This window comes from Anas platyrhynchos, chromosome 2, assembly GCF_047663525.1.
Source record: "Anas platyrhynchos isolate ZD024472 breed Pekin duck chromosome 2, IASCAAS_PekinDuck_T2T, whole genome shotgun sequence".
NCBI classification, from domain to species: Eukaryota; Metazoa; Chordata; class Aves; order Anseriformes; family Anatidae; genus Anas; species Anas platyrhynchos.
In genome coordinates, this window is record NC_092588.1 from 149,831,655 (window position 1) to 149,858,811 (window position 27,157).

Below are 27,157 nucleotides of genomic sequence, written 5' to 3' on the forward strand. Positions count from 1 at the left end.
CCAGTGTTGTACTGGGAACAGCTAAGGAGGACTTCATGGAGCTCTTGGACACCTCAACTCTCAAATACCTTTGCAGGGACATTTGTTCATAATTTCATTACTAAGGAGCAGTGATCTGGTCAATGAAACACAGGTCTTGCATTAAATAACAATATGTTTTTAAAATATGTGCAATAGCTTGCTTTTTACTTTGCATCTTTTGTTGTGAATTAGCTTAAACTGCTATCACAGCAATCAGATTAATTGCTGCAAGTTTCATCTGTCATGACTGTTATAAACAGAGGGTAGCACTGTTGATAATTAAGGGTGCATTACATTTTCCAGTATTATTTATGTGTGCCTGTTGGAGTAGTTTGTAGACGAATAATCAATATTCCCTTCTTATTACGTTTACACCTCTCTTAAAAAAAGAATTAATATGCAGGCTTTGTTTTCTTAATGTGGGAGAAAAATGCATGTGACATTTAGCCAGGATACCCTGAGGAAGTGGAAAACAAGGCACATGAATGTTCCACCACATCAAAAGTACGGTAATAGGTAGTACTCAATTATCTAGAAACATATCACTATTTCTTAATGCTAGCAGCCACTGATCAGAAGACTTATCTTCTGTAACAATACTAAGTGAAAGAGATAAATATAAGCTACACTACCAATGTTTTTGAAATGCTTTAATGTTATTGCTGTTTCACTTCATTGTTTGCTCCAAAGGAGGTTTGCTGCTTTGTATGCCATTCAGAACTACTGATGGACAAATTTCTGGAATTAATGGTATTTTTGAAAATGCATTCACTTTCTTGATTGTAGTTGCTAGTCCTTAAGTAGTGGAAACACACCGAAGTGAAGAAAAAAGCAACTACCTGCTGCTCAGTTAATGACACATCGCCACAGCTCCTGGTGGACCCCATTTTTCACACCACTTCTTGTTTACGCCAGTGCAGCTCTGTGGTACCTGAAAGAGCTTGCAATGCACAGTACAATGTTAACCCCTGAAATTGTGCTGTGGTATATTCATTTTGCAAACAGAGAAGTGAGTCACTGGGTTGGTGTCATGTTGCAAGTTAAAGGGTGGATTGGGAAGAAGGCAAAGGCTATCAGTCCCCTGATGTCCATGCTGTTGGTCTCTGGTGTGGGTGCTAGCACCATGTGGCTCCCTGCAGCTCCAGGCTCTGTCTCAAAGCCCAGTCCTTGCCCAGAGCAAGTTCTCTCTAGTTCTTCTTGAGCACAGTGCAGTTAATGATAGACCTTGGTGGTATAATCATGGAGCTATTTCAGGATATCCAGGTTGAGCATAGAACACACAAAAGAAAACCTAAAAATTGGTGGGGTAAAATGTCTCCCAAGAAAGTTAAGATTGTTATATTCCCTTCATATGTTTCAAGTTAGCGTTATTTCACTGTGGCATGTTTGAGGTATTTTTTTAATGTCAAAGTTTCCATAAATGCCATTTAAATTTAGATTTATATAGTTGTATATATAATTAATGCATAAGATTGTTACAAGAAAAAAAATGATGACACTTTTTGAAGGGATGTATTGTGAATGGACATTAGCTAGAACTGTGCTCACAAAGATTGAAATTTTAGTTCATGTCTTTATGGTCTAGCTCTTCCACTGTAAATATTTTAGTTAATAGAAAAACTTATTCATAAGCACCACACATTTTAAGTATTCAGAGATCATCCCAAAAGGCAGGAAAGGAGCTAGAAAGAGCCAGAAATCAGACTATATGCATCTGACAGAGCACTGGTGTGAATCTGTGAATCAGCACTACATGAATTGTCCAAAAATGTTATTAAAGCTCACTGAGGTATTAACTGTGTGAAACAAGGGAGCGAAAATGTACATCAGGTAGTAAACCATGTTGGTCAGAGCTTCTTATCCCAAACTTTTTTCATTGTTGGCTAAAATAAGTTAAATAATCTCATTTTTACCTGTGGACATCAGCTAGATACATGTGCAGAGACTGCTCCTTAGCTGCCATGTGGTACAGTAATTTGTTAAAAGTAACTGGCTTGTAAATCAGAGACCTGAAGTGCTCAGGCCAAAAATGCCTAAATAAAAACATTCCTGACATCCCATGTGCAGTAAAGTGTATTGTATCCTGCGGTTCATTTGTTGGAAGGTCTAAACCCACAAAGCTTACGTGCACAAGAGAATAGAAAAGAAGATAATTCGAATAGTCTTCAGGCTGAAATGCCACATTGCCTTCCTGAGTTTCATAAACCCACATAGGGTTCATTTCTATACATGGGGTGAATTCAAAATGAAACCTGAGGAACATTAATCAGCTTTTTTGGGGGAGCAGTGTTACCTGCAGATTGCTTGTCTTTGCTTCAGGCAAGCCAACTTGGCTAACACACTGTCGTGAAAACCCCCCCAGCTTTCAGCCACCAAGGTCTTTGCAGGGTTCCTGAGGGAACCCTAACTTCTTCAACTGCTGTGTTTTTATTAATAATAATACCAACACTAACAATTATTGTTATTGCTGTTGTTATTGCTGTAGCAAGAGACTGTACAAATGCATGCAATATATGACCTCCTCCTGGAGGAATTTGCAGTCCAGGAGAAATGACGTAAAAGTGAAAAACGGAGGATAAAGTTTCACACAAACTACATAGAGTTATGGAAGTTTCATCTGCCTGTCATTTAAAATTATCAAAGATTTATCTTTTTCTCCTTTAATTTGCATTGGTTTTGATACAGGATAGTGTACGGTGAGTAGGAGACTGAAGGCTTCTGCTAGAGAAATTGTTTCAAGTATGTCAGGCGTTACTGTTACAGACCACGAATATACTGCAGAAGTCTTTAGTCTGGTTCATGCTAACATTCCCTCTATACTGTTGTACAATGATCTGTACGTTGGTCTTAAAGACATGTCAGAACCAAATGCCAAGATGCATTTGCAGCTGCAGACATTGCTGTAGTGCCCAGTGTTGCAATCCCGTATATTGACTTTATATATGTGCAATTGCAAGCCAAAAACTGATTTTTCACAGACATCAGTGAGCGTTCAGCAGCTACGTGAAATGGGGGTGAGAACCACTATAAGGATCTGAAAGAACAGTTCTGCTCTGAGGCATTTAAAAATACATGAAGAACTGCAGATCTGAGATGAATTTGCTAATATATGTGTAACCTGTATAGCCACATAATTTTATATACTTATTTAAGTGCCAGGACATTTCTGACCAATTTTGCCTTGTTACAAGTGATGTTTTAATTCCCAGATTGAAGGCACTTCAAAAGTCCTTCCCCAGGAACTGTATTTTTCATGACAGTAAGGCTGTCATCCTACTGCTAGCATGAAATGAAATGGAAAAAATGAAATGGGAAATAAGGCTGCTGACTTTATATGCATTGTTAACTACTATTTGGACAATATCTCCATTCTTAACTTTGTATGGTCTAGTATTACCACCAATTTCCACATATGAAAAAGATCTTCCATTATGAGGTGGGTGAATCGAAGTTTAGAGTGGTGTAAGGTAAGGTGTCTTGGAAAGGAATAATAAGAAAGAAAAAGGAAGGAGAAAGGACTAAAAAAAAAAGAAAAAAAAAGAAAACAATATTTTAACAGAAAAAGGAAAGATCACCACTCTGTAATTTAATAGCAGACTGCAGAGGATGAATGCGGTAAAGGCAGCTGTTTCACAGTGTAGGGCTAGAGACAAGCTTTTGGGGATAAATCTGGAATACTCACATGCTCTTTGATGTGTTTGTCAGCTGGCCCAGGTGGGTTCAAAGCTCACTGAAACAAGCAAAGCAGGCTCATCTTTATTTTAGTATCATTACTTTGGATACATTTGAATGTTTCAAGGAGTAACAGCATTGAGGAAATGACAGCATAGTCCAGGGGCAGAAGGGAATGGAGGAATAGAAGATGCACCTTTACTCACCCTATATTAATTCACTTGTTTTTTGATAAGTATGTCACAGCCTAGACATCACGGAGAGCCATTCAAGTTAGAGATGTAGCTGACCATGAATTAATTCTAGGCTGAACTTTAATATAAAATTGTAACCATGAAAGAAGTTCCCTTTTGCATATCTTCCTAAAATTATTTCCTGTGAACAGAACCATCTGCTTTCAAAGTTGAGGGTCATCAGTTTGCGAAGAGGATTATATGACATAGTGGATAGCATGGGATTTATGTCAAGGATCGCAAAATCCTTTTCATGTATCCACTCTGTTCTAGTTTTTGGAAAGTAGCCTATTCTAGTTGAAAGTTAGATGACATATTTTACATTATCATATTATTCTTTTATTACTATCAGCTCTAGTGGCAGAAAAATCTTATGTAACACTTAGAAACTTTATCTTGTATAAACCAATTATTTGTAGCTGTCTACAAGAGATGAAATAAAGGTAAGGAAACATTGCATACTGAGTCCTGTGAGAGTATTTTATAATCTTCTTGGCAAATGAAGCACTCATTTGGCTTTTTCAAATAATAGAAATTCCAAAAAACTGAAGAGAAAAGCCTTCCCTCTACCTTCTGGGATAGTTACTTAGAGTAAATTAAAATCAGGGCTGTAAGAAGATCATGCTAGTAATTTAATTCTATGGAGATTATCACTTTTATGTATAATAAAACAATATATGAAAATTTGAAACTGTAATCCTTAGGCAGCCCTTTCATCTGTTCTTTCAAGTGGAAGCTTTTTGCCTTGTGAGTGTGAGCGAATTGCTGCTGAATTCAGCGACTGAAATTCTTGCATATTATAGAGAAGCTCCCACTAGAAGCTCCAAAAGAGGGCAAAAAACTCAGCAGTGTGAATGTGGTACTCGGCACTACTGCAAAGGAATGGAAGGGGAAAGGGAAAGATACAACAACAACAAAAAATAGCTTATAGTGAAAGCTGGTAGTGACCTTTACTGTGCAGAAGTGGGTTTAACTTCTCTATTATTATTTTTGCCATTAACCTACTGTTGCAACTTGTATCTCAAAATTGCTTTGAGAAGTATTTCTATTTTTCATTTACTGTAATGGCATACATCAAGATTTTATCTGTGGTCTGCATCCTTAGTTAGAAAAAACAGTAATTGAAAGAATGAATTTTAATACACACACCAACCTCAGTATTAAAGCTGCAATTTTGTCTTAGCCCTGAAATGTGAACATTACTGGCCATGTCCTTGAGATCTGAAAATGGAGGTCTGGGATGAGAACAAGTGCAGATCCTCTAGAGGATGTGGAAAGACAGCCTGCAGAAAGCCACGTCTATACGTTGACCTGTCTGTTGTGAAAGCAGGGAAGAAAGCCAATCATTCCCAATTCTGCAGACATTCTGACAGCTCAAGTAGGCATTAACAATTTGCAACACATGGCATGGGGGGTGAAACTCTCTGAGCTCTACAACTGAGAGTTTCTTGGCTGAAATGAAGTAGCAGTTGAAGGTAGCTCAGAGAAAAACCTATTTTATCATATGCTGCACAAGGACAAAATGGATAATAAAACCAAAAAGTGGAAAAAAATTAATGTCACAATTGAAAAATAATAATATGTTCTGGCTTCAAGTGTGAATACTTCTGAGGTTTTTTGGCCTTTTATACGGGGATTTTCCTGACAGAGAAGGATCAGGTTTGAGTATATAGGTTTCTGCCAATATATAATAATCTCCTGTCACTTTGAATGGACTTGATATGTAAAAAATCATTTTGTTGCCAAAATATTGATGCAGAACTAATCATTTTGGATTTGAAGTGGCACGAGAGCTGGAAGAGCCTCATCACGTCAGGCTGTCAGGCACAGGTCTCATTGAAAGTGCCCGCAGATCCCTGAGCAGCCTGAGCATCCTTACCCAGGCTGGCTGCTTGGGACTACAAGCAGGAAGATTTGCATGGCCAAATCCTCAGGTGCTGAGAGCTGTTAGTGCTGCAAAGAAGTTAAATCAAATTATACTGATTTACACCAGAATGGCTTTGCTAAGTTAAAAAGCTGTCATTTTCTTGCCTAGGCATTCAGATTAATAAAGATTTTTTTGTATCAGTAATTTTGTTTGTATCAATAACTCTGACTTAGATTAAGTTAAGAGGGAGAAGTAGCAGATGAGTGTTTTCAACAGTTGCTAATTAATTTGCAGGCACTAAAGATGTGGTCAGGTACATAAGCAGAGGCATCAAGTTGCTCTAAGATGAAAAACAGACTCAAAACCACAGGAAAGGAAGCCATTATGTAGAAAAATTGAACAGCCAAGAAAAGTAAAGACATTTGAATATTGATTATTTTTATATATTTCTCTGTAATTGATATAGTGGCAAAACCAGTGAAGCGAGTTAAAAATGAATTGTATGATACATGTGAAAAAAACTTTGACTTTACTTTTGGAGGCAGAAGCTAGTATTATCTTTGCCACTGTGAATTTGTGAAAACTGTTTTCTTCACTATCTTGCTTTCAATTTCATTTCAATTAATAAAATGATTATTAGACTCTCCATTGACATGGCGTTGAACATAATGGGGACCTAGACAATGCTAATTTCATTATTATTTTTAAACTTTTGGTAATTACAGTCATTGTGCAGTGGAAAGAAAAGATCCAGGGAGATCCCTGATGATAATAATATCTGGAGTACTTTCATTGTCTTTGATGTGCAGGTTGGGATTTATAAAGGTATTAATGTCTTGTATTTGCTGCCTCTACATGATCACAAATTTTTCACTTAACCCAATAGGAGTTACGGAATTTCAATTTAAAAACCAAGAAAATAATTCGACTTTGGGTTATGTTACCAAGAAGGGTAACTACTTGTGGGTAAGGTTTCTACCTATAGCTTTTTTTTTTTTTTTCATGGGGACTCACAACTATCAGTGCTGTTGAGCTGAGAGCAATTTTGTATCTGCGTCATTTCAGTGGCCACCAGTCTCCTTCTCTTGCTCACGCATCGGCATTGTCTGCTTGTGAGAACTCACAGGTAGGACGTGCAGGTGTGGGTGTCCCCCCATACCGCTCCCCGTTAGTGACATGGAAGTAATGTGTGTACAAGAGCACCACTGTGATCCTGCTCAGCCAGTGGAGACAAATTGTTATAACTGGGTGGTGAGCTGGGAGTGGGCACTAGGTGTGATGCTGAAGACAAAGGGGACAGGAAATCGCCGCATGGCATCATGTGCCTCTTCCCAACCTTAATTTTGATTGCAGCTGTCAGCGTGGTATTAGAATTCTTGAATGTGCTATTCTATTGAGCTCAGTGTGTGGGAGAGATGTTTTTTTGTAACTGAAACAATGCTGGAAAATGATTGGCAGAAGGTTGGCTTTAGAAGCAGTTCTGGAGATAGTTGCATAAGGAGCAGCAATGCTCACCAATTGCAGAGGGGAGATTTCCTTGATGATTTTGCATGCATTTTTCATCCATGTGTTGTTCTAACTCTTATCTGAGCTAGAAGTGCTGGGAGATACAGTTGAGAAGGCATAATCCCTTAATTCTAGTTTCTTAAACTCTATAATAAATACTCTGTTTTTCTTTCATCTGTTTGCTCTTTTAATGCTACAGTTATGTTCTTTTTCAGTGTTAAGTACTGTTTGCTTGTACTGGTTGGAAATACATTTTGAGAAAATGTTAAAATTGTGCGTCAGGAGAAAGAAAGTACACCCAAGTTAACAAAAGACAGTTATGACTAGTGAGAATTGGGAGTGCAATGCTTTGCTGTTCTTTTTTACCAAAAACATTCTTTCATGGAGGCATAAAGACCTACCTAGCTATTGACACCTGTCTGCTCCTAAATATATTGCTCAGGACTGAGAGAGATTAATTTCTTATCTTTATGGAGATACTGCAGATGAATTCTTTCATGCTTTAATTTCAACAAAACTCTTGAGAGTGGCTCTGTGTGTTTTTCTTCAATCTTTTCAGTAATTACTGAATAATCTTTAACATTTAAAAAGGCTAGTATTGGCTTAGAGTTGCAAAGTGAAACTGTAGTGATTTTAGAAACACAGAATAGTGGGTTTATAGCTGTATATATATATATATATATATATGTACTTTATCTGAACTTATTCGTTGTACTTCTAAATTTGAATGTTATCACATTTCTTCTCTTGGATGAATTTTTAACATTAGTAAAAATGTGTAATGCTAGGCAACAGAGAAGTAAAGTGAAACATATATATATATATAAATATATATATAAAAACATCCATATATATATAAATCTCCAAAATAAATTTAATAACACTGCGCCAAAATAATCATAGGTGCGTGGTGACTCATTTTTGTGTATTCACATAAGAACTTGTTCTGAGCAGGCTTAGATTGAGATTTGTGAACTGATTTGAATCCATCTACTTACATGGCACATTTGAAAAGGTGAGATTTGCATTTGAAAAGGATGAATCAGATCTAAAAATATCTTGGAGATTCTTCACCCTCCCAAGGGTCTGGAATCATCTACTGTAGCCGTTAACATCTGACATGATTTCAGATGAAGTGTTTCCTCAATAAACTTGAGTAATATTTTTATTTAAGAAAACAATGAAAAGGAACAAAAAGCAGGTGTCAAAGAACTTTTTGGTTTGTTAAATCCCATGCATGCTTACATTGTTTCTAGATTGTGTATTATTATTTTCATTACTGGAAAAAAAATGAATTTTGTGTTGCAGTATACTTATATCTTTCCAAAATGGGAACTTTTTTCCCTAAAACTGCACAGTCTGAATATTTCCTCAGCCTGTTTAATCTTACACCCAACTTCATAGGATCATAGAATCATTAAGGTTGGAAAAGGCCTTCACTGAGGCTGAAAATCTAATAAATTTTGAAGTTATTTTACTTCTGCATGCTCCCAACTGTCTCCTTTGGCAGAACGGACAAATTTCCTGTTTAAGCTTCTTTTTTAAAATCCAGGCTTAAGTAAACAGAGAATGAACACCACCTTAATACCCTGGAAAAATCTGAAGAATATAACCCTTTTTTTAATAGCCCGCTGGATAAAGCACTCAGGCAAGAAGTGAAATGGCCAAGTTCTGGGTTCTGCTGAGACTGATGATGCTTTAGCAGCATCCTAAGAGAGTGCCTATACCAACACTTCTGTTCTGTTCTGTTCTGTGAATGGCGCTGAAGTTTATAGCATGTGCATGAAATAGTGACTGAGCCAGAAATTCCTCTTCTGAGGCTGGTTCTAACAACCAGATGCATCCCTTCCCATCTGCAGCTAGAGAGGATTTTTCTTTAGGCAGTTTCTTACAGTAAGATATTAGCAGGATCACCAAATCTGGAACTTTTATTAATATTCATTCGGGGGTTTTGTGGTGGTTTATTGCACGTGGCATAAAAGCAGAAATTCTCTGCAATTATGTGATATTTAGTTATTAGATAATTACAGAGAATTGCATGGGCAAGTTCTATGAACTAAAGAGTTACTGCAACATCTAAAATCTACAAATCAGATAACAATTATGTTTGGAGTTATATCATTATTATAAGTGTAATTACCATGAGATTGGCAGTGCATGTAATTAATAAGTAATCACTGGAATTTGCCTTCATAGTTGCACTTCCCCCTTGCTGTAAAGTTCTTTGTCACAACATTAAGAATAAAGATAACATAAATTGACCTCCACATGGTTTAGATTAAAACTCAAAGTACTTATTTCTTCTGCAATACTAGCTCCTTAATAGTGTAAAAGTGTAATTTTATATAGAGAGAGAAGAGAAGGGGCAATGTGGTGTGAATGAGGGAGAAGTGATGGAACCACCTGTAGGAAGCAACTATTCAATGAGTACTAGCATCCAGTTTTAAAGCCCTCTGCCTTTTAATAGCTAGCTAGTGAGATAACTCTTCTCCATAGGTATTTCCAAATATATTTTTTTAACATACAAATATATATACAAAAGCTTATTTGTAACTAGCTAAAATTCTATTAAGAATCAGAATCTTTTAAAATCTCATCATGTCTTCTATTCCTTCCATTTTAGGAAAAGTTTGATTAATAAAATTTCTTACAGTAGAGAGGAACCTGTTGTTCACTGCTGGATTCACATTGAATAAAGCTTCTTTTTTTTCTTTTTTTAATTTTATTTTTATATTGTTAATATAGGACATATTATTGACAAACTTTAAAGTTACTAAGCAGTGTTTTGCTTCTTTGTTTATTTGTTTGTCTTTTTCATTATTTATCAGGTTTTACCTGGAAAGATGATTATACGCAGCATGTTATTGGTCAGGAACTGTCAAACATTCACAAAATCCACAACAGACACCCTGATATATTTGTATCTGAAGCATCTGATACAGGAAGGTAAGTGTTCAACAGTGTTTTTGCATGGTAGGTTTTGGGGAGGTTTTGGAAATGATAAGAAACAGATTGGTTCAGAAGCTGAATTAAATACATCACTAAAATACTGTGTAGGTGACAAAAGGAAACAAGTTTTACAACAGTACTGAAAACATGGTTAGGAAAACAGCAGATAGAATGAAATAAAGTACTCAGTCCTGTTCTTATGATTATCATCAGATTAAGAAAATATGTCTTCTATTGTTAACTTAGGTGTCAGAAAACCAAACGTCAGGTCTTTTATCCTGTTCATGCAGTATCTAGTCACAGTTCAGCCAGCTGTACTTACGAATGGCTTAAAAAGGCAGGCTTGTACAGTAAACATTTTAATCTCGAATAAGCCAACAAAAAGAAACAAAGGGAATAAAAATTAGATTCTGGGCATCCATTTATATCTTCAAAATCTTATTCTTCCAATACACAGTTGTAACTGAAGGAGGACTCTTGCAGGATTTTATGGCAGAAAAGGCTGGGACCTTTCTACCTGTACTTTACATTATAGAAACCATTTTCCTTGTGGCTTGATAGATACTGAGGGGCAGTTTAACAGTTACTGATGGCAAGAGACACAACATCTTTAATTGTATAGAATGATATGGATGTCTTGGATGTAATGTCATCTTCATACACAGACATGTATGAATTTACTCTTTTACCTGTTATATTATGCCCCTACAGTCTTCAAGTGCAACCCAATCACGCAAACCCCCAAAAGGAAATTTTAAAAGGTGTAAATTTTTAGAAAATGTTAAAAATGGGGAAATTGGCTTTCTCATACATGGTTTTATGAAAAACAATCTCAAAATCAGTGAAATTCATAGCAACTCTTTTTTGCTAGAAAACTTTCTTAATAGTGGAACAAAGCTCAAGCTTCTAGCCTCAATGGCAATACATTTGATTGTTGGATCTTCATATACTGCAAAGAAGATGAAAACATTTCTGTTCTCTTTTAATGGAAAAAAAAAAAAAAAAATAGCAGCTCTGTAATTGAAAATGCCCAGCAGCTTCATCTGTGTTTATGTCAGTTTGTTTTGATTTAGTTCATAGAATTTGACCCTGTATTTTGCATATATGATGATTCTTTTAATGTAAAAGAAACAAAAGCATACCTTAAAGTTACAGTGCCGTATACTTTGGGAGAGCAGTAAGGTATAAGCGTAACTTCTAAAAGAGACAGTAATCCATAATTTATCACAAAGCAGATAACAACACATGGTAGAATCCATAAATCTGTTCTCACTGCATAGAGGCACTAAATGCCATTACTGCATGGATTACTCTCTGTACATGGTATGAGAAATGATTTTGAATATCTTGAGGATTTTTTTTTAATGATTGTACCTATAACGTTTATTCATGGAAATAAGATAAAATAGGCCAGATTTCCACAAGAAAAAAAAATAATGTATAAGAAGATACGAAAAATAATTTAGGTTTTATACTGAAAACAGATGATCACTTTTAGGAGTTCCTGCTGAGATCAGGTTTGAACTGGTTTGCATTTTTAACTAGAACTATACTTTAAAAAAAAAACACAACATTTTGTGTATTGGCACTTTAGGAACATCAGACTTTCAAATGTGTTCCACTTATAGCTGTTCCCATTGTCGATAGATTTTCTGAAGTTACCAAGCTGTGCCTCTGAAAGCATTATCTTATGTGCCAACAGTTTAAAACATTAATTGATTTTTCTGGTTGTCCATTTGCAATGTATTCTGTAGGTCAGGGAACAGTAGGAACTTTTTTCATGGCTTCTTATAGATTCTAATAAAAAGTGCTGTATGCTTAGTGTGTTCAATACACTTGCTAAAGTATTATCAGACAATAATTAAATAATTAAAAAAGCAACGTAGTGTAGGTATCTCATTATCAAAGAAACATTATGGCAGGGAGACCTTTTATTAAGGATAAAGTGTGTAATAAGACAATATGAAGTCATATTAATGAGTCATTAATCCCCACAGAGTTAGTGAGAGCAAGAAAATAGACTCAGACACTTGAAAGGTAAATTGACTTAGGCTAAATTAGTGCGTATGAAATCTGATGGAACAGAAGACATGGATTTCATCTTAAAAAAAAAAAAAAAAAAAAAAAGGAAACTGGGAGCTTGATTTCAAGATGAAAGTTCTTTCTTTGGTGGCTAACTGGAGTGTACATGGTATTTCCTGGGCCCTTATTAAATTTCAAAAAAAAAACGTTCTTGAAAGAGGATCCAAGATAAAGGAAAAAAATCCATTCTGCACACTGGGAATAAATGTCAGTTGTGTTCATTGGTGCAATTAGGCAAAACCACAAACGTTTCCAGCAAGCTTCAATGTATAAAGTGGGGTATAGCATTATTTCTATAATAAAACCATCATTAAGTCAGTAATAAGATTCTCACAGTATTAAAAGGGAGAAACTCTTTATTCTAAAAAGTGTGGTATCTCTTAATAGAGAACATTCTAGAAAAGCATTATATCTGAGGTGCAGAGATTCAGATATTTCCATGTAAAAGCTTCCAACGCCCTGTTTTTGGTAGGATAGTATAATTATTTCTATGGATAAATAAGTAAGTATATTATTGTCTTTATACACTGTAGTTCTTTGTATGCAAAGTCCTTTTTTTCTGAATAAAATAAAACTGAAAATGCTTCCAAATAAGTGCACAACAAGAACTCAGATGACAGTCATTTCTTGTACTCACCAGGTGTTTTAACATAGTCCTCTTTCATCCATTTTCTACTATCACTTTGTCAAATTTAAAGGAAATATTTTAATTCAGTTACAATAATAGCTCATTTAATGCATTTTACCTTCTGTGTTAACAAGGTGAACAACAGTGATATACTGGTGAACTACAAAGATTTTAACAAATCTTTCAGAGGTATTTGAAGGATTTTACTAAAGTTGCCATCAATTGAAATGTATGCTTTATCAGTCTTTTACATTTTAATTGTTATTTTTTCAGTTTATAGGATAAAATATTATATCTAATATGGAATTTAAACACAATTTTGAGAGAAATTGCTATCTTCTTAAGAAAAAATGAGAAATCATACACCTCAGATTTTGCTTCTACCACCAGTGCAAGTGATTATACACTGTAAATAATGGCTTGAAAAGCTAACCTAAATACTGTCTTTTATCTGTGCATTCAGTTCCCATTAGCTCCAGTGGAAATCCTCAGGGCAGAATTTGGTCTGGTATTTCTGTTTTTCCTTTCTTTTCAAAGTTAGTGAAGAAAGGCAAAGATAGATGTTGGAATTAATTGATAAATGAAAGATGAGTGCATGAAACTGGGATGCCTTCTATGATGAGAGCCTCTTTGGATTAGTTCATCTCTATTGAAGCAGAAAGCATACTGCCCGTCTCTTTCTAAAAGTGCAGAACAGTTTTAGCCTGGCTTTAAGTTGAAAAGGAGGTGGATAACGTTACGTGCACATCCACCCTCCATAGAAAGGCAGAATTTAGAACTCTGCAATAAGAGAATAATATGAACTGCAATAAGAGAATAATATGAACAGCATGAGAAGGAAGCAGAGTTGCCAAGTTCTCTATAGTTTTCTGTGCAGAAAACTTTATTTTCCTAGATTTTGTTTACCTGTTCGGTAACTGGTGGTTCTCCTGGAATTGCACATGGTTGCTTTGGAGGCCCTCAGCATGGGAATGTAAGAAGAGCAGTCTGGGCTGTCCTTCCTTGCATTAAACTTAAGTATATTCTGGGCAGAGAAAGTGATGCAGTAGAGTGTGATGGTTCACAGGGTTAAGTCCCATTTGTGCCAGTTGTCCTGTGTGTGAGGAAACAAGTCTGGACTGAGGAGATGGAAGGGTGTGATGAAGCTTTCACAGCTGCCCTTCCCTGTGGGCTGCAAAGGCCAAGCCATGGCTCTACCCTGAGGCAGGCTGAGTTCTTGACTTTCACCTCCTGAGGAGACCAAGCTGCGCCAGCCGGGGTGGCAGGCCTGATCCAGGCCTCCTGTCCTGCTGCCTTAGCTCCATGATGCATTTGTTTCTACATCCAAAGCTGTCAAGTTCCTTGCTAAAGCAGAAAAAATAAATTTTCCCCACTCACAAGCTGCCTCTTGGTGGGGGTGGATGCTTTTTTCTGGTTCTTCAAAGTGAGCAACCCTGCGAGCACTATTGGTTGCGGTGCCACCACAGCAAATTAGATTATTAATTACATTTATCAGTATTAAATTAGTCAGGACACGCATTTGATACAGCTGTGAACATTGAAGGAAGTCTAATACTTTGTGCATAAAGTAATATAATTAAACCCAAGATTTGGAAAATAAGATAAAGGTACTCTCAAGCTGTGCTCCCAAATGAGCACCATGATGTGAACTAGTGGAATAAAAGTTTGCTTACAGTAGTGTGGAGGTGTTGAAAGTGAAGTGATGCCTTGTCTTCCTAAGCTGGAAGGCTCCTCCACATGGAATTGTTCTTCACTGAAGTGTGTGGGCACATAGGTGGGAAATGGTGACAATGGGAAAAAGGTGAGATGACCCTTTTCTGCATCCCTCAATATGATGTGACACTCGCAGGCAATGAAACAGATTGGGGACCCTCCCTCTGCTGTCTTGCATGAGGAATGAAGTAGCTGCTGGTGTTGACATTTGAATTATCATCATCATTGACATGTTGTTGAGATAGATGAGGAGAGCTGGTAATAATTCAGATTCATTGCACACAACATTCTGAATCTCATATAAAAGCTTCTACACTGCTGTTGGTTAATCACCTTTTTAGCTTTTCTTTGCAAATGTCACCTAGATCTGTTTAAAACAGTCAGGAAACACTGCTATTCTATGATTCCCAGGCACATGAGAAGATCAGAAGAGATACTTTTACCTCATTATTCCCTCATTAAGCTTCTTGCTGGAGCTGACTTGCTCAGTTATTTCACCATGTTCAGGAGTCTTACCATATTCTGTAAATTGCTGTGGGGCCCAAATGGTGTTGATTTCCGTCATCATCCAGCAATTTTTTGAAGCATAAGAACTATCTTGTATCTTTTTTTGGGGTGTAATTTAATCATGCATAGTTTCTTTTTACAAGTGTTTTCTTCTGAATATGACTTGGCCTCAAAGTAGGCATTTTATTTGATTTATTGTTGGATCATTAACTTTGATTCATGAAATAAATTGTTAACAGTGATTTTTTTTTTTACACTTTCTGCTGAAACATTGAATTTTCTGTACTTTTGTGGTTGTTAAGCTTTTGAATGCCTTTTTTTTGTTTTGTTTTGTTTTGTTAAGAACTGCTGAATAGAAGTAACTTCAATGTTTTGCAGTGTAAAACATTACCTTTTATGTTGTGCGGGCTGGTAATGTTCTTTCCTTTGCTTTTGCTGTACAGGATTTTGGAACAGAATGCAGATAATGAAAGAAATTCTGATCTGGAAAATGATGTAAACTTGGCCAAGTCACTTCAGCAATATCTTAAATATCTAAATATTCTCTCCCAGTCTGCAGCTACAAATTTATATCCAAGGAAGAAGAACAACAAAGCTTCTGTCAAGGTTGTATTTTTAATATGGTTCCTACATTCTGTGATTTCTGGCTTTCTTTTCCTGTGAACTTTGCTTATTTTTCAATTTTCCCTTCTGTCCTGACACCAGACATTGTTTCTTATTGCCTCCTCCAACTGATTATCATAACTGCACTAACCAAGTTCTCCTCAAATGAGTTGAGTCAGCTTCAACACTGTAAACCACAGATCTCTTCTAATCTGGATCATTTTACCTAAATTAGGGACTGATTCTATGTTAGGAAAGAAAGAGAGTGGGATAAAAGCTGTAGCATCTTCACTGGCTGATCTGAACCCCGCCCCGTTACAGCACCTGTAATGCTCCTCTCCGAAGAGCTGACAGAACTACCCTGTGAATTCTTGGTGTTTATTCCTACTTCTTATTGATCATGAAGGAAGCTTATGGTGACCAATTTAGGTGCAGATTGTGTACATAATAAATAAAGCTAGGAAGATAAATCACACCTATTAAATCTTGAGTATTGGCTATGATTTTTTTAATTATTATTATTTTTTAAATAATGCCTATTTGAGAACTACAACAATGCTTTCCTTTCCTAGAGAAAATCTATCTGGTTCCAAATGGAGCTTGATAAATTTGTAAAATGATTGGATGATGTGGATGCATATGACAGGCCCTCACAGTCCTACATCTTCTGCTCAAAAAAAGTACATTTGTAAAAAAAAAAAAAAAAAAAAAAAAAAGCATTGATTTAAAGAAATAAACTGCTGTTATGGGAATTCTTTCAAAAAATTGGTATGTGCTGTTTGCATGAATACAGTGTAAATGCAACAACCTTATCTAAAAAATACACTTAAGATTTAGGAAAAAAACAGGTGAAGAAATTATGTCCAAGCCATACTGCTAGCTTTTTCCAAGAACTAACTCAGAAATGTAGAACTTCTGCAGTATTTCTGCATCAGCAGCTCCCAACAGCAGTGTAAGTCGTATCAACGATTTAATCATGGCACATCTGAAGTGTTGTTCTGTTGAGAAGCTGCAACTTTCCAGTTTCTCTGGTTGGGATGTATAACTAAGCTACGATTCATAGCGTATGTCAATGGGTACTCAGCTGGGGCAGAAGAAACCTGCAGGCAGTGGCAAGGCATCTTTGGGGATGGATGGCTGACCACCTTTGTGGTGCTTTGCCTCAGCTCTTTACTTGTGGGCACTGACTGCAGTGAAGATGCCCCGCTTTATATCACTGGCTTTAAGAGAAGAGAAAACTTGCCCAAGAAGTATTTCAGTGGGTCTGGTGCTGTCATGCAAGTTCATAAATAATCCATATGGCTGAGACCTTCTGTGGGGAAGCCTGCTGTGATAACACCACCCACCAACCTTATCGAGTGTTGCCATGGAGATGGGTACTCTGAAGCCTGGGGGAGTGGGATAAAGACGAGGAAATCTGGAAATGAAGCACGTATAGAAGCAAACCATACGCTTCTATTTACTAAGGAGCATTCTAAAGCAGCAGACATTGAGCCAGACATGTTACCTATAATTTAAATTTAAAAAAAGAAGAGAGAGAGAGACAGAGAGGAAAAATATCTTAAAAATCAGCAATAAATCATGAATTTTACATGATCCTGGAGATGTTTTCTTGTCCTTTGCAAATCAAATGTGACTGCTGTTCTTTAAAAAGAAACAAGAGGGACACTGTGTTTGTACCTTGATTCATTGGGTCATTAATGGAATAAGTTTAAACAAAATAGAAGACAAAATGTGTTCTACTCCAGGGAACAGGAAAAAAAAATAATAAAAAAAAAATGGCTAGAAAAGAGTATGAAGGAAAGTAATTGCATGAACTGTATTTGATATGGTCATACCACTTGAAGTCGTAAATGACTATCATAAGCATGTTCAACAAAATCTTGATGTCTTGTTTTGTAGTTCAAAATGAACCTATGTTACACAGTTGTAGCAAGTTCTTATCTTTTTTAGCTTTCTTGACATATTCTAATTAAAAATAATGGTAAGACAAAGGTACTTTACCCTACTTAGAACTGCAGCTTTTGGGCTGTTGCCCTTCTTAAAAAATCATTTTCTTTCAAGTATATATATGTACCTCTGTTACTTCAGCCTTGCTGTCGGGGAGCAGGAGATGTAACGCTGCTCTGGTTGCTTTGATACCTTACCTTCTATGAAGTATAGCTGAATCTTGCAGAAATTGAGTGCTTCTAGGCAGACTCCCTGAGTGGGTTTCTGTTTTGTTCTGAAACTGTCATCAGAAGACTCTGGACAAGAGTAAAAGAAAGGAAGAGAAGAGACTAAGAGAGTTTAAAAGCATCCAAAAGTTTTATTTAGTATCTTAACTTAAAAATTTTTAATCAGTCTTTATAAACTTTTGGTATTTTCCTACTGTGTTCCACATGCATGTTACGAGAATTAAAGTACAGAATTCACCATTAACAGGCAGAGCACGCATACAGTTATGTACAAAGCTGAAAAATGAGCCAGAACAAAACTTAAAACAGGAAACTCTCTTCATATTCCTCTTGTTCAAACAACTGTCAGATAGAGGCTTGATACAACAGTGACAGAAATAACACTGTCAAGCTTAAATCATGTGGTGGAACAAAACCTGTAAGTTTGCCATTTATAGCAAGAGCTCCTTTGAGTGGATTTGGAAGCACTAACTTAGATTTTTATTTTTTTTTCTCAGTATTTAGACAGTATCTACTGCAGGCTGTAATCTAGCCAGCTGATAATAACTCTGCCAGTGGATAAATAACAGTAAATTGGAAGATTTGGTGAGTTTGTTTCCTGAGGATTACAGTTGTAAAGAACATTTCACTTCAGTTCAGCTGGAAAGAGTTGTTCAGAAAATGAGCACTTGGTGGCATTTGTTACTTAAGCATTAGCTAGTGGGAATTTGGGTTGTTGTTGTTTCTCTCTCTCTCTCTCTCTCTCTCTCTCTCTTTTTTTTTTTTTTCCCACTCCACTTAATGAAGGTTTTACCATTCACAAAATGCTGCATTATCAATCTCTGTGATTCGTTTCTACTAAACCTGGACTTGGTATGAAAAATAGCATATAGCTAGGCACATGCACAGCATGAGAAAGCTTGGCTTCTCTCACCTACTGAGGCAAGAAATGCAAAGGCTTCAGGTGTGTGAATTCTCCTGCTCATCTCCTCTCCAGTTAGAGCAGACCTCTCTTCCATGGAAAACAAACAAATAAACAAAATACACACACACACCCAAGGACAAAACCGAAATAAAAACAAAACAAAACAAACAAACAAACAAAAAAACAACACTACATTTTATACATTTCTACTGAAACTGAGAAACAGTTTTGCTGGGCTGTAAGGGATAGCACATAGTTGATATCTCTGAAGCCATCCAGCTGTAAAACTAGAGCTCACTTGCGCTGCTGCTGCTGCTGGTAGCCCTGCTGCTGGGCTCTGCGTGAGCAGAACATAGCAGGGTGTGTGTGTGAAGCCTTGAGGAGAACTTAAGTAAAGTAGTTGGAAAAGGAAAAAAAACAATAAGGAAAAAAAAAAAAGTTGCCATGTCCACAGTGGCTGTTACAAAAGAGCAAAAAGAGGGGCAGCAAAAACAATCAGGACGGAAACAAATGCTGCTGTTGCCTACTTTTCAGCAACCATTAGCTCAGGCAGTAGGCAGTAATCTCATGTTATATATATATTTTTAAAAGTCCAAATGCCTGCAGTTGAATAATTGCATGTGATTTCAATTATACTGCTTTCATCTGATTACAAATAATTTTTTGGTCATCATAGAAAGAGAAGAGATTTGAAATGTGGTCCAAGTGTATTTAAAAGTCTCAAACCCTGAAAGAGAATACAAATAACTCAGCTGGACTGGCTTTTTTTTTTTTTTTTTTTTCCTTTTTTCCCTTTTTTCCTCGATCTACAGTTTGTACATATTCTCATGCTTTCTGATAGTCTGGCTTTTTAATTTTTTAATGCCTCAGGCTGATAAAAATACACTGCTCTGGTGCCATAGCACTGCACAAGCTCGCTTCAAATGCAGCAGCCACATCCACCACCTAAGGACTGTAGGACTAAGAAAGCTGTCTGCTACACTTACACTAATGCTGCATTTCTTGTTGCAGGGGTCTCTGTTTTGTGGTTTTGTTTTTTAAGGATGGAAAAAAACAAGTTACTGCTCTTGTTCCTTCAGTCTGACTTAGCTCCGAGGCTTTCAGATGTGGGTCCCACCTGCAGTTTGGGTCTTCCTCAGGCTGCTGTGCTGCTTAGACCCCAGGACATAGTGTGGAGATAAAATTGATTAACTCAGAGTCTTTGGGGAATTTCATTCATTTTCTGGAGTTTCCTCTTTGTTTTTTAATTACATGTATTTATTTTCAAGGCATACTTTGTGTATAAATATTGTGTTTGCAGAAATTTCTGAGTCTCAGGTATTCTTCTAAGTTTTAAAGGACAGTTTGGAAAAAACAATCTTTATTTTCATCAAAGAAGGTCTTTGAAGAATCATGAAGGGCAAAATGAGAGGATAAAGAGACTGGTTAGTGGCAGTGAGCTATGGCTGGTTGTTAGATCAGCAGTTCAATGGTGCTGAAAGGAGAAAAAGCACAAGTAAATACTCGAGGCAGTCAGCTTGCTGGAATCTTGAAGCTTATGAAGGTTAGGCAGGGCATTTGGTAAATCTTATATTTTGGTCCTTGGCACAAGGGGAAACTTTCCACTCTCCCCTTTCACATTCAGGGAAGAGTACACATAGCTTTGCTGGGTTGAAAATCGATTGGGTCTTTGTAATTGATCTTCTGAAAGAACTAAGATGTGTAATAATTATTAAAAAGGATTAGTATTTGTTTTAGAAAATCAGAGTGCACAAATGCTGCAAGATATACTCTGAACTTATCTGCAAACAGTGATTATGCTGATTAACTAGTCAGAAATTATGCAGTCATTGCTTATTTTAATCTGGAGCAGTAATTCAGAAAAGCAGGACCCTTATTTGTCTAACACTGATTAAAATACAGTGCTGAATGAAGATTGTCAGGAATTGATTTGATGGCTGACTGCTGAAAAGCAAAAAACCTTTCTGAAGTGTATACATTTAAATTCTGCTTGTATAAATGGTAAAATTAATATTTCATATATGTTGGATTCTGCAAGAAAAATGTAATTCACCCTGTGCATAAACAGTTTAGTAAAAATATCAGTAATAATTGATAGAGTAACTCCCTGAAGCTACAGAATTGCCTGTCTATTGGCATATCTACACAACAACCATTAGAGTAATATTTGAATGTCTCAGAACATTGATGTATTTATTTACTTAATGCCCTTACAAAGTAGGGAAGAACTAATATCCCTATTTCACACACAGATTAGATAGCTTTTCTGAGGTCATGCAGGACTATTTTGGTACAGTGTAGACTTAAAGTTAAGCCTCAAATCCCAAATGAGTACTTCATCTGTTGGATCATTTTCCTCTCCATGGCTCTTTTCAGTTAAATAGAAACATTAAGGTCCTCTAACAAACAAACAAACAGATAAAACCCTACAAGAACTGGAGAAGAATTCATTTAACCAAATACTAATGTTTGTGTAAGTGCAAGTCAGCCTAACTTCATTTTATGATCAGTGAAGAGAAAAAGGAATTTCCAAGTTATGCATAACTTGTAATATATATATATATATATATCATACATTATAATGGTCTTGTATATTATAAATATACAAATATCTAAATATATAGAATAAAGCATGGTAAATTCCACATCTGCATGTATCTGTCAAGGATTTCTTCTTTTTTTTTTTTTTTTTTTTTTTTTTTTTTTTTTTTTCTGGGAGGACTGGTACCTGTACTTTCAAGGGTCTAACAGAATCATGGCTAAAAAGCCTAGTAAAATTATATGAAAGCTGTTTGTGCCATAAATACAGACTTTAGTGATCTAATGTAACAAGTGACTTAATTTTTGAGGTTAATGATTTGGCAAGTGAAGATTCTAGTGCCAGAACCATGCTCTTTGAGTCACAAAGTTAACACCTGGCTTTACCTACAATCTATGGGTTTGTGTACAGTGGGGTGACAGAACTTCCATGACTCACACAGAAATCCTAATCCCTTATCACACAGCTGTCTTATAAAGATTAATAGTTTGTTCAATGATTTGAAGGTGCAAGTGCTATAGAAATGGTATTATAAATGGTGTGTGTCAAGTCTGGGGGCTTATTTATAAAGCCAATTCATTACTTTCTAGTAACTAATGGGTGAAGCATTGATTGATGGTTTTAAAATCTCAAATACTGACTGGACAATAAGATTTCCTTCTTTTTCAGACCTCTCCTCACCCTTTCAAAAACAACTCTATTTTTCCAAAATGCCATGTGTTTAAAGTTTTTGCATTTCTTCGGATAAAGGTAGTCTCTACAGTCATATCTCATATGTTGAAGTTATAAATATGTTGAATTGGTGCTAATGTGCTCAACTTTTGGCAGATGAAGATCTTCATGTTTCTATGTAAATCATCTTTAGATAATGAGTTAGCTCAATATACCAGCATATGCCTAGAGAAAATGTGTTTAAACATCTTTCGCTGAAACCTTAAGTAACAGACTTATTGACATATGAGCAAACTGTTCTCATAGAAGGGAGGCTAATAAACCCTGGTGTATCTATTGGCACTGATCACCACGCTGCACAATTTTTACCATCCACTAGGGGCTGTTTGTCGCTTTATTGGTTCTTGTTGTAATGTTAGGGAGCTCCTGAATCTGGTAGCTGGAGAGAGGTGAAGGCACTCTGAGGCTGGCCCTCAAACCAGCATGGCACACAGATTAGACAGCTCCTCACCCAGTGCTGTAGAAACTTCATTTTATCCAATAGGATGCAGATTTGTCAGAAACAGAGACAACAACCAGCAGTTACTTATGAAGACTAAAGCCAGCAAGTTCCTCCGCAGCACAAGAAATGACAACTAATGATAAGAATAATTCATGCAGGAGAGTCTGCTAGAGAAGGCTGAAGGGTAGGCGTGCAGCTAAGAACATCCCAAAGGAGACCAAGAATGGCTGGGAACATTTGTGACTTAAAAGTGAATTTTTTAAATAGTTACTTATACATGAAAGAACACAGTGTAGTTATCCTATGTTTTCTCTTTTATTTTGGAGGTTGTTTTGTTTAAAAATGGTAGAATACACTGCTCTCAATGAAATCTCTGTCAACTGAAATTGCTGCAATGTAGATTATTGAATGCTATACAGTCAGGCCCCAGACAGTTCTGTTACATTGCAGTTTCACAACCAGAATTAGGAAGCAAAGTCGTCACTTGTTTTGACCAAAGGAGATTCTGAGAAGCCCTTTTGCTTGATCAGGCTTTTGGCATTGCAAACTACAGGATGTTAATTAACAGTCTTTGCCATCTTTTCTTCTCCGATGTAGTCCTTAAATTGTTTCAAAGCTGTTATAATTCTCAGGGAGAAAATATGAGATAGCTACAGAAAATTATTAGTGAAATAATAGATCATATGAGATGACTGTAATGGCCCCTGTTGTCTTAAGCTTGTGAATCTGTCAGAAGACCATGGGCCTGGTACTGTACCATCGCTGCAGGAGGCACTGGTTTGGCCTCTTTAGTGGAATCTGGATTATATATTCATCTTCCTAGTTCTTTTTATTTTTTTCCCCCCAGTGATTTCTTGCATGATGTAATATCACTCTCTACTCTATGCAAAAAGGCCATTATCAGTTGGTAGAAAAGGCTTTTGTTCCACTATTTCTCAGAAAATTGAATTTTTTCATTGGGCTTGCCTGTTATTTTCAGACAAACCTAACAATTAACTTGATGCAGTGTGTAACATCATGTCTACAGCACACAGAGGTTTGTAAAGCAGAGATTTCCCCTTCAGCTAGCTTGAAGCCTGCTAAGGTATCCTCCTGACAGTGCAGCACTGCCTGGGAACAGTGAAGAATTAAACCTTTTTTAGTGTGGGGCTGTGCAAGACTGGCTGCTTTAGCAGTGATGCTGTAAAGAGATGGCTCTACTGCTTACCCAGCTCCATCCCAAGGACTTTTGCACTGTGGTCCACTCCACAACACTGATACAGCCCTCATATTTCATTGTTGGCTGAATTTCTCTCAAGGCAAAGGTAAATGGAGGTGTATGAATTTGTAGCTCACACTTTGGTCTAGCAATTGGCTGGTTCTGTTGTGCTGCTGGTGAGATTGGGGTTCACATGAGTACGTGCAAGTTCTCATGTAGCAGGTTGAAATGAGGCAAGTGTGTGTGGTTTGCAAAGTACTTAGACTGCTTCTGACAGAAAAAGCTAAACTCCTTTCCCTCCACACAGTGAGTTAAACTATGAGATCATTTTATTTTTAGTAGCCCTTGGAAACTTTTATTTTAGCTCACTGTTGATGAGGGAAGGCCTGGTGCTAGCGTTTGTTGTGTTTTCTAATTTTAGGGAGCGTAATGTCACTATCTTGCATAGACACAGTAAATAAAATAATGTAGGTGGAGTCATAGTCCAACCAAATTTGTGTGGCAGGAAACATGAATTAATAACTGAAAAAAACAAACAAACAAACAAAAAAACCAACCAACCAACCAACAACAACAGAAAACAAAGAGAAAAGGCTAAATGAAATTGAGGGAGGGACATATTTTCCTTCTGCATTCCTATATAGTTTTTGTTAGCCTATTTCCCTGTAACATTGAGCAGATGTATTCTCAAGAAATGAACTATTTTGTCATAAATTTAATTCCGTTCCTTCTGTTGTTGGGCCAGACATTCAAATCTGTTTGCTCCTTGGTGGAGAAATTGCATAGTATTTATGCCTTGTGATGTATGTGTCTCATCCTTTCCCCTTTTTATTTTTTATTTTTTTGTAAAACAAAAAGTATAGTTCATAGACTTGCAGAATGCATTTGCAAGGTGTAATTTAATGTGCCCTTCTGTGAACTTTCATACAGAAAATGTCAGTTACCTACATACCTAAACTATAGAAGACATTGCCCTAACAATTCTATCTTCAGAAAGGTTAGTCTGTTGGTTTTTTTTTGTTTTTTTTTTTTTTGTTTTTTTTTTGATAATGTGTGAATTATTGAGATAACTTATTTGAAAGGTGGTGAACAAGAGGAAAATCTTTTGCAGATGGAGAAATAATTTTTTTAAATGAGTGTTTTAGCAATTCAGAGTAATTTTTAAAGATGTTATATCAATGACATGAGATAATTGAACAGTACCTTATCTGTTTAAAAAATTGTTCCTCATAATAATAGGGAATTATATACTAACCTTACTCTGTATAAACCAGTTTTATACTTAGTAGAGTATTTTTTAGTAGTTCTGCAATCTCGTAGTTCTACACTCTTGTAGTCTAGGGCTGCAGTTATCCATTGCTGTGTTTTTATGTATCTTGCACATTTCTGTTGGCACATACATATTTGGTGCTGTTTTCTTTGAGATGGTGAGGAGCAAGAAGGAAGGCTTTAAGGAATTTTTTTTTTGTTTGTTTGTTTGTTTGTTTTTTGACATCCAAGTTAAGGATTGCCATACAGCTGTGAGAGACCCTTAATTAAGTCAGTCTAAGCTACATCAGATGGGCTGGTAACTGAGTGCACCGGGAAGACAGCTGAGCTGTCGATGCTAGGCTTTAATTAGAACTTCTAATATTTTATCCTTTGCTGCCCGAAGTGTGACCTGTCAAGCTGCCGAGAGGCTGCCCCTTCTTGACAGAGGTGCAGCTCTGAACCCAGGACTGGCTCTTACTTATATGCAATTTGTATACAATCACTTGGTGTTGCATTTTTTTTCTAGATGTGCTTGTCTGCAAGAGCAGAAAATCATAGATCTGTTACTGTTAAAAGGTATTTAGACTTGTTAAATAGCTCATCAAAAGCCAGCCCAAATCACCTGACCCTAATCTTTCAGAAGTGGTTGAGAGTGTCGAGCAGTTATGCTCTCCCTAGGATTTGGTTTATTGTTAAATCCTTAGATGCAAAAGAGGAGGCTGTACATCAGAGAGCGACCCAAATTAGGGTATAGTTACACGAGATAGATCAAACTGATATAATGTCTTTCTCTGGCTGAAGACATCCTCTCCCCCTGTCATGTTTCTATCTTTCCATATTCTCCCTGCCCTAGTCCCCAAAAGGTCCTCTGAAAGATGGCAAGGTAGGGATCATGGAGGTAGGGAAGGGAGACGGGGTGCACGTGTCTGCAGAGTGCTTGGTGTCTGTGTCTGCTTTGTGTTGTCCTCTGCACTTCCTCCTGGGCGGTGTCATTAAGAGTTAATTACCCCATGCAAAGACCCATGGACACTGAGACAGAAATATGCTTGACTAGTAGTTTTTCACATCCAGAATTTGCCATTAAGTATGTAGATAGCATTCAACTTGTATTCTGACAACTGGCTCCCCCCTTGGTGTTGAGCAGAGCCATGCGTTGCCTGCAGCTGGGGCACTGAACCAGAGCCACAGTGCTGCTGTTTGATACAGGTCCCGGGGGACATCAAAATATTTCACACACAAGGCTGCTTGATCTCTAACGCTATATTCTTTGACACTGTCTTACTCTAGTCCAATTTCTTGGCATTAACAAAACATGCTATGCTATGTTAAAGCAAAAGTCAAACGCCTTGTGTTGGTGGATCACAGGCCAAAGAAGCCAAATGCCTTTTTTTCCTTTTTTTTTTTTTTTTTGGGTAATAAAAGTTTCATGAGCTATAAATATACAAATTATGATATGGAATCATGGATTGAACCTCTTCAGTCACTTCTCAGGGGGAGGATAACCCTTGAGGGCATTATAAAATCAACTGTCTGTTATCAGAAGAAATGCATTGTTCAGATGGAGAGAAAAATTGCTGTCCATAAATAAGGAACTAGATAAAATATGAAATATTTTATTCATTTCTGGAACAGTTTCATGACCTTATATATTTTGCCTTTAAAAACTCTAATAGGAAATATATAAATAATGAATTTTCAATCTGAATTCTACTAATTTCTCTCCTCTGGTGTGCAGTTTTTGCATTTCTGTGGATGTATATCACAGATTTCTGTCCCAAACCATTCTGCTGTCAGTGCAGAGACATGAGAGATCTGCTATAACTCATAGAACTGAGAGTTGAAATTATTACTATCTAAAGTTTCCCAGGTTGTCGTGTGGTTTGTATGACCATTTGACCAACCAAAACAAACAAACAAACAAACAACAACAAAAAACACAGCAGAGATGGTAAAACTAGTTTCTTAAAAAGATAAAATCCTGCCTCCAGGCTGCAATCATTAAAAAAAATATATGATTTTAGGATTAAATTATAGTATATGTAATACTAATAAAAGTTTTCTTAAGGTTTAAAGTAGTTATGGGGCATTTATAATTTGTCCTCAAAATTAAATTTCTTCAACAAAAAGTAGTAC

General features: G+C 36.6%; 1 protein-coding gene across 2 annotated transcripts in view; it reads left to right on the forward strand.

Annotated features, from left to right (window-relative positions):
• PTPRN2 (protein tyrosine phosphatase receptor type N2) overlaps nt 1–27,157 on the forward strand; it is a 643,897-nt gene that overhangs the window by 213,980 nt on the left and 402,760 nt on the right. For both annotated transcript variants that reach the window (XM_027450443.3, XM_038174330.2), the window contains exons 4-5: nt 10,128–10,245; nt 15,622–15,784. In XM_027450443.3, the coding sequence (XP_027306244.3) occupies nt 10,128–10,245; nt 15,622–15,784 (281 nt within the window). The remainder of the gene's footprint in view (nt 1–10,127; nt 10,246–15,621; nt 15,785–27,157) is intronic.